Here is an 8,894-nt window from a genome sequence, read left to right on the forward strand (position 1 = left end):
GCAATAAAAAAAAAGTCAAACAAGACTCAACACAGATACACCCATAATAGGGAGAAACAAAGCTCCGACATTCATATGACCAATGGTAAGAGTAATATTAATCCTGTACAAAATATTGGGTCCAGGATATTAGAATAGCAATGAATATTTGCATATAGTTTCAGAAGAAACCTATCAAGTAAGGGCTCAATTAATGCCCAAAAGATGTAACACCACAGCCTATATGAATAGATAAATACCAATAGAATGGTGAGCAAAAATATTAGCCACACATACAGCCAGCCAAATTCATGCCAATACACACATACAGAAAAAGATTAGACAGCTGAGTAGACTTACTGAAGACATACAGGTGCTTCTCACAGAATTAGAATATCATCAAAATGTTAATTTATTTCAGTTCTTCAGTACAAAAAGTGAAACTCATTACACAAAGAGTGAATGTTTCAAGTGTTTATTTCTGTTAATGTTGATGATTATGGCTTTGGTGAGAAGCACTTGTAGATACCCCTCTGCTGTCATGCGCTAGCATGCAGATGTAGGCTGCTGGCCTCTGATTGGCCGGCGTCTTGCATTGGCACTACTGTGCAGAAAGTCTCTGAGCGGCAATACATTTCAATTGAATGTTCGTCCAATGGCACACATTCTACTGAAAGAAAGTACTGCTGGCGTAAAAATGTCACTTTGTCCTTCAGAGAATGCTCCCCCCCAAAAACACATTTTTTCCATATGCGGCCCATATACCCAGCAGAGTTTGAGACTCCTAGTTTACACTGTATAAATAATAGACAGGATTAGTACATCGCCCCACTGTGTTATGTGTATTGCTGGCCCTGAGAATGCTGAGGCTTTCACATAAAAATTGAGAGCTCTTCTCTTGTCCTGTCAGTTTAGGCTTTCTAGTGTGGCGAGAACATCCTGCACCTTGGGTGGGTAAAGGAGACCATCATGCATGACACTGGTTGTGGTACCCTTGTACCTCCCAGCGTACAGAAGCATCACATCATGCCAGGTAGGTACAGATTCAGGAGTAACAAAGAAATATTTTTATGGGGGCAGCCCGGCGGCTTTGCAGCGCTAGGGTCCTGGGTTCACATCCCGCCCCCACATGATAATATGTGCAAGCTGTAAAGCACTGCGGAATATGTTAGCGGTATATAAAAATAAAGATTATTACTATTATTTTCTCAATTTATTTTATTTTTGCATTTGCACAGAAAACCAAGGCAGATTTTACAGAACAAATTCCTCTTAGTATAAAGAAAGCCATTGTGAATTTGATAGTAAATGTAGATTATCTCTGAAATGTCATTGTGACTGCACTATGGGTAGTCATTGATTCGTGTTTTATACAGTAAGTGCCCCATAACTCCATACACAAGGTTAGATGGGCAGAGGTGCTAGCTTTAATTTTTTCCATATATATATATAGATATATACTATCTATATATATATATATATATATATATATATATATATATATATATATATATATATATATATATATATATACATATATATATATTTGTACTAGAATTTTACTACAGTTTTTACTTTTCAAACAGTTTGACAGATTAAAAGACGGGATTTGCATTTTCCAGTGTACATGATATGTCCCTCATATTGCAATTTTTTTTGCATTGTTATTGATGCATTTTGGCGTAACCTTTTCGACAAGGCACCATTTATATAAAAGATCTTTCTCTTGAGCCAACCAAACACACTGGATACAAATTAGTTGAACCTTCATTTTCATGTCTTCTAGATACAACATAAGTAGAGAACCACATCATGCAAATCATTAGCAGGATAGGTATTGTTATATTGCAAATGCGGAATGCTAACTTTGCTGTATATCTATATTGCACTGTCAGATATTCTTATCTTCTATTTATATATTTTTTGCACGTTTATACCAACAATTAGCATTTTTTGCACTTGTATAAAATCCCTTCTGGCAGGTTTCTGAAGGAGTTGCTAGCGCCTTCGACCATACAGTGACTGTATTCCGTTGACGTCATCTTGTGGCAGGCGGTAATTGTCTGTGTTTACATAGCGGTAGGTTGGAAACATCAGGGCCTGCGGGTCTTGAGAGTGATTGAGTCCCAAGGAATGGCCAAACTCATGTGCAGCCACCAGAAACAGATTGAAGCCTAAAAACAAAGGTTTATGTGGATTAACAGGAGAGATATTCTGTAGATGTACGTGGCTTCTCGTATTATCCTTGACAGATGTTTGCTTTTTTGTCTTTGTCTTGCCTTACTAAATAATGCTGCATATGAAAAAAATTGTACCACTTAAAGGGAATGGCCACTCCATTTTTTTATTCTTAAAAAGTGGCCTAATATCATCTAAAAAGTAAAAAATCTAGCACGCGCATCTACTGATCCTCACTATTCCTCTCCAAGTGCCACCCAGGTCACAACCAGTCTCTTTGTTTCTTCTTCCAATAGAAATGGTTGTGTGAATGCTGCCGCCAAGAATTTGCCGAATCGGTGACCTATGCATCATTGCTGCTGCCAGTGATTGGCTGCAGCAGTCACATGTCCTTCCAACCCAAGTAGGATATTTAGAATTGATCACAGTTTAATTTGTTTTGTTTTCTAAATTTTACACCATACTCGGACCATTTTTTGAAATAAATTCAATTTTTGTAGCTGACATAAAGCGCACACATGCTCCACTGTCTATACAGGGAATACAGGAATGAAGTCAGTGCCTAAAAAATGGCCGCTACTAGGATTTAAATTTTTTTTTAAATAAATTAATAAAAAAATCTCTTCTAATTAAATAAAATAGAGATTTCTAAATTTTTACAGTCTTTTAAAGAAAAGTATTTAGAGGTGAGACGTAATTGTGCAGTGTCGTACCTGCTCGGCTATTTGTCCATCTTTCATCTTCATCAAAGTGGGCATCACCACCGATTCTAGCACCGGGAGCATAGGCATGAGCGAGGACACCATTGGAGCCATCAAATGGATTCTGATCACCATGTGCTGCAAAAAATGTATATATTAAAGTTATTATGTTTTTTACTATAATGGTGCATAGGGAGGTTCTGATATTTTGATGGCAGCAAAGATACAAAAATTTCAATGAAAACACAGAAAAATTCTATGAAATGTTAAGAAAGCTGTAATATATTCTACTTTGATTTTATTAAAACGTATCCTAAAGCGCTTACATCGTGCCCCGAACTGGATGAGGATATCTGCTTCTCCATTGTTCACTTTGGTGAACCTCAGAGGAGTGACTTGGCTCCAGACACCGAATGCCTTCTGGATCGAATCGTCAACCACACGAGTGGGAAGATCTGGGGTGTAATTCACAATTCTGTGCAAGAAGACAATATATCTCTTTAATGTAATAATTCTGTATTTTTAGAGTAATTTAAAAAAACCCCCATAAAACGCTGAACTTGGCAACGAATATGTGGTAACACTGATCTACGCAGTGAGGAGATGTACTAAGCAAAATGCAGGAGAATTTTGAAACAAGTGCGACGCCCGCTAGGGCAGTGGGGTACTCGGAACCGGGTCAGACAGTTCTTCAGGGAGTTGTCACAGCAGCAGTGACCCGGTCCGTGGCCCGGGGCTAGCAATAAAAATGATGAGTGACAGTTGTAGGGGAATTAACGTGATGCCACCTGTGGTGTTCGGCAATGAGTGGCTGACGCTGCTTAAGGGGACTGCTGGGGCTGATGTTGACGCAGCTGGGATGGCTCTGCTCCCCATAGGTGGAGCGGGGCCCCAGGGCTACCGGTATAGTATGTAAGGGATTGTAGACGTTGGGGTGCAGGACTGAGGGTGCGGGAAATGACTGAAGGACACAAGGATTGCAGTTTTCTTTACCTTTACTTGGTGGTTGCAGGTGCAGTCCAGGGCATGGGTAACAGGTGATGATGGGGATCCGGGCAGCCTGGAAGCAACTTAGGATCCACCTAGCCAGGTGGGTACGGGGGCCTTCCTTCTGCGCTGTTCTCTTAGGGTCTTGCTGCCTGAAGCTAACTGTGGCCCTCTCCTGCGTGTTGGGTTAGACCCGTATGGCAGACAGCGAAAGCCTATCACGAGCACTGCCTTTTCACTAGCAGCCCCGGGCTCTTGGTCTGCTGTGATGCCTCTGGGTGTTCGGTGAGGCCAGGGAACTTGCAGTCCCCTGCCCTTCAGATTTGGCTGTCGGGGCATACAGCACCCACACAGCCAAGGACTCTGGTGTCCTTTTTGTCAGCACTCTGTTCTGGGGTGAGCTTGGTTGCAGCTCCACTCCCCAGGTTCTCCTTGACTTGTCTCTCCTCTCCCTCACTCTCTGAGACTGACTAATCCCGCCTCCAGGCCAGAACATATAGGGAAGCTCCCCTGAAACCGGGTGTTAGAGCTCCCCCTTCTGGTCTGGAGTAAGGAAAGTGTTGGATGCTGATGTTACCTGGTAAGGGGACCCCTCCTTTCTTCCAGGCATGACATCACCCCCTGTGAGGGAGGCAATGCCACTGTGGCAACCGAACTCCTGGGGTGCCACACAAGTTGTGCCCAAAAAGTGTCATTTTTTTGTTTTTTTTGAGTATTAGACACTTTGCACCTTCCTCATTTACTAAACTCGACTATAAAAAGAGTCATTAAAATCACAATTTCTATAACTAAATAATAATTATGTTTGAAAGGGATTGTCTGGAACTTTTACATTGATTGCCTATCCTTAAGATATGTCCTCAATATCTGATCTATGGGAGTGCGACACCCGGCACCTCCACCCATCAGTTGTTTCGCTGCTGCACAGCTCCGTCCACTGTATAGTGGCCATGGCCGGGTACTGCACATCCGCTCCCTATTGATTTGAATCAATTCGTGCAGTACCGGGCGGCAGCTACTATACAGTTGATGGAGCAGTGTGTTGCAGCTGCTCAATTGAGCACTTCTGCCATGTGGTGTTGAACCCCCACGATCATATACTGATGACCTATCATAAGGATGGGACATCAATGTAAAAGTCCTGGGCAACCCCTTTAAATGTCTGTTAAATTTGTAATTTACTATTAAAAAAAATAATAAAGAAAATGAAAATACTAAGACTTCCAGAATGAGACATGCTCTTTAATGACTGTTTAGGTAGGAATTAAGAAAGAAAATATTTGGGCCCCAGCTTTCACAAATATCCATGGAACCTACCTGTAGGTAATAGAGTTTGTCTGCCATCTTGGTCTTCCACCGAATGTAGAGAATTCTGCCACATCAGGCATGCCACATCTTGGTGCTTTCATCATATTCATTGTGTTTGTGTCCAGCTGTCCTGTAACTTTCATCCTGAAGAATCTTTGCATTGCCTCAAGCCTTTCCGTAAATGAACTTTTTTCTTTAGCGTTGGAGGAATAAAATTTGTTTAAGTATTCCTGGGAGAAAGTCAAAGATACAGAGACTGGTTATTGAAAAAAAAAGTATACTACTTGATGTTATTTTCTTTCTATCTGTTGCGGCATCACCAAAAAATTTGCATTTTTATCCACATACAACACAATATGTTAAGTGTTCTGGGCGTGACGGAGCACTTCCCAAGGATCTTTCTCCTGAGGTTGTTTCCTATAATAGGACTATCAGGCACCAGTGAAGTAAATAAGATAATGAGCTATCAATTAAGCTAAAGAGGCTGTTCCAGGGCGAGGAAACATCCTCTAGAGGTAGAAGCTCAGAGAGTGCTCTGTAACACCCAGTGCACTTAAGGCCTCATTTTTTATATGGATGAAAATGCTAAATACTCGGGAATGCAACAACAACTAGAAGATATAAAGGTGTTGATGGATTTACATTTTAAAGACCTGCATGTCCATACAGCAGGTGAAATAAGTATTGAACATATCACCAATTTTTTATGTTAATATATTTGTAAAGGTGCTATTGACACTTATTCTATTCTCACCATATGTTGGTAACAACCCATTCAATCCACACAGGCAAAGACATCAAACCAGAGATGTCCATAAATTAAGTTAAGAGTAATAATGAGAACTAACACGAAGTATTGAACATGGAAAGTCATGACATCAGCTGAAATCTATCAGTAATTAGAAAGCAATCCTGCCACGTAGCAAAAAATAATAAGGACTAGTTCAACTAATGGCCTATAAAAAGTGTCTCATTATGCAAGAAACATTTCATGATGGGTAATCTCAGTGAGCTGTCTTAAGACATTTGCAACCTTATTGTTGCAAAGCAAACTGACAGCATTGGTTACAGAAAAATGTCTGAACTACTGAAGGTTCCAGTGCGCGCTGTTGGGCCCTTAATCTACTAGTGGAACAGACATAATTTCATCATAAAATGGCCACAACCAGGCTCTCCCTGCAAGTTTTCAGACAGATGTGTGTAAAGAATTATCAGAAGAGTTGTCCGAGAGCCAAGGACCACCTGTGGAGAGCTACAGAAAGTAATGGAATCAGCAGGTACAATTTTTATAATAAAACAATAAGTAATGCACTAAACCTCCATGGCCTGTATGTACAGTGATCACGCAAGACTCCACTGCTGAACAAAATGCATGTTCAAGGGCATATAAAGTTTGCACAACAACATTTTGACAAGACTGTATAATACAAAGAGAATACAGTCTGGTCAGACGAGACCAAAATTGAACTATTTCAATGCCATAATACACACCATGTTTAGAGGTCAGAAGGCACTGCTATCACACCAAACAAAACATACCAACAGTGAAGATTGGAGATGGGAGCATCATGGTGTGGGGCTGTTTTTCAGCATATGGCACTGGCAAACTTTACATATTTGAAGAAAGAATGAAAGGATAAATGTACCGAGACATTCTTATGATGATCCAGTATGATGAAGTTGAAAGGACGGTGGACGTTTCAGTTAGACAGTGATTCCAAACACACAACCAAGGCAACAGTTAATTGGTTTCAGAGAAAGAAATTAAAGCTGCTAGAATATTCCAGCCAATCACCGGACCTGAATCCAATATAAGATTTATGGAAGATACTAAAGCTCAGAGTTAATAGAAGGAGACCACGGGACCTTCAGGATCTGAAGAGTGTTTGTGTGGAAGAATGGGCGAATAAAACACCCGAGAAATGCATGCGACTAGTTTTGCCATACAGTCGATGTTTTGAAGCTGTCATCAGCAACAAAGTATTAATTAAGCGTGTTCAATACTTTTTCACTATGTCATTTTTCATTATTACTATTATTATTGACATCTATGGTTTGATTTCTTTGCCTGCGGGTTTGGATGGGTTGTTACCGACATCTGGTAAGAATTTCATGTCAATAGCATTTTTAGAAATATATTTACTTAGAAAATTGGTGACGTGTTCAATACTTATGTCACCTGCTGTATATGCGGTTTGGAGGGATTTATATTATGACATATTCTTTTTAACATTCTCATGTCATATTGTGTACTGCATCGTAGGCAGACTACAAACATCCTTTCCACTGACTAAGCACTTCATTCTATTTGTTCCTCATATCTTACTAATTTTTATTTGTTATGTTGGGAATAAGTAGGGGACAGATAAAAAAAAAAGAATTATAGCAGAATCAGACTACAAAGAGTTTGTAGTCTGTTACCATGGAGACATTTTTGGTGCTGTGCCAATATAGATAGCTCCAGAGCAATGCTTAGATTGGATGCAAATGTATCAAGAACTAGCAATGCACATTTCCAGCCTCTGGATTTAGAGAAGAGAGTTCCTATTCACTGACAGCAAAACTATATCGATACTGCTGTAAAATTAAAAGAAGGCAGATTAGAAAGTTTTAGAGCTTTTACATAAACTAAAAAAACCCATCTGAGTGACATTGATATTAGCTCACAGGGGTAGTGTTTGTTGAAAAAAATCTACACAATTTTCCATTTTACTGTCTGCATAATTTCTTCACATTTTTCAACCCTGCTTTTGTTCATTCAACCTTCATTGTTTACAGCTATAGCATAAAAAAACACAATTTAAAAACTACACAGGTCACGTGATCAATACACAGATGCAGAACTGGTTACACTTACAGTACAGTCACCACAGCTTTGTAAAAAGTCAAGATTTTATATCCTAGAAGCAAACAATGAAGGTTTCTATTGTACAGCAACAGCAACTCTTGAAAATTTTGACAAATTAATGTATATATTAGCACATTTTGTAACCTTTCAATATATGATAAATTCTCTTAATTGATAAAACTATATTACCCTTTTCTAGTTTTATGTTATTATTATAAAGAACCATACCTCTGCAAAATTCTGATCAGAAGAACTGACGTCTGCTTTGTTTTTGGGTCTTGGCATGGCAAGAGCGCCACAACACAGTGAAAGTAGGACCAAGCAATGTACTTGCATCATGGTGGCAGTCAGAGTACACAACCTGCGCTGTACTGTGCCACTCACAGCATCATGCTTTATAGCTAAAGGTGTGTTGCAATCTAGGGATTCATTGTGAAATTAACTGTGGTCTTTTTACAGTAACACTTCTTAAATAGTCACGGACACATGTCCAGTGTAATCATAGATCAGCAAATATCGGCCCACGTATTTTATGCTGTGGAAAACCCACACTATTACAATAAATAGTACCTTCCTTAAAAGGAATCTTTCATCAAGTTAACTCTGCCTTAAAGGGAACCTGTCACCAGGTTTGGCCGATAAGAGATACGGCCATCACCTTTCAGGGCTGATGTACGGCATTCTATAATGCTGTATATAAGCCCCCAACCTGACCTGCAAGATAATAAAAATAACTTTTATTGTATTCACCTGTGGGGCGGTCCGGTCCGATGGGTGTCCCTCTTCATGGTCCGGCTCCTCCCTTCTTCTTGCAATGCCGGTCTCCTGCTAGCTTCGTGTGGAAGCTGATGTGCCATCAGTGTGCTGTCAGTATGTCGTCCGTGTGTCATCCA

General features: G+C 39.9%; 1 protein-coding gene across 1 annotated transcript; it reads right to left on the minus strand.

Annotated features, from left to right (window-relative positions):
* Positions 1–1,450: 1,450 nt before the first annotated feature.
* LOC143817254 (collagenase 3-like) lies at positions 1,451–8,399 on the minus strand. Its single transcript, XM_077298495.1, has 5 exons — positions 8,230–8,399; positions 5,163–5,383; positions 3,185–3,333; positions 2,871–2,996; positions 1,451–2,153 (listed from the first exon to the last, which is right to left on the minus strand). The coding sequence occupies exons 1-5, from the start codon at positions 8,338–8,340 to the stop codon at positions 1,978–1,980; spliced, it is 783 nt and encodes a 260-aa protein (XP_077154610.1). The 5' UTR covers positions 8,341–8,399; the 3' UTR covers positions 1,451–1,977.
* Positions 8,400–8,894: the final 495 nt, after the last annotated feature.

This window comes from Ranitomeya variabilis, chromosome 3, assembly GCF_051348905.1.
Source record: "Ranitomeya variabilis isolate aRanVar5 chromosome 3, aRanVar5.hap1, whole genome shotgun sequence".
Classification (NCBI taxonomy): Eukaryota; Metazoa; Chordata; class Amphibia; order Anura; family Dendrobatidae; genus Ranitomeya; species Ranitomeya variabilis.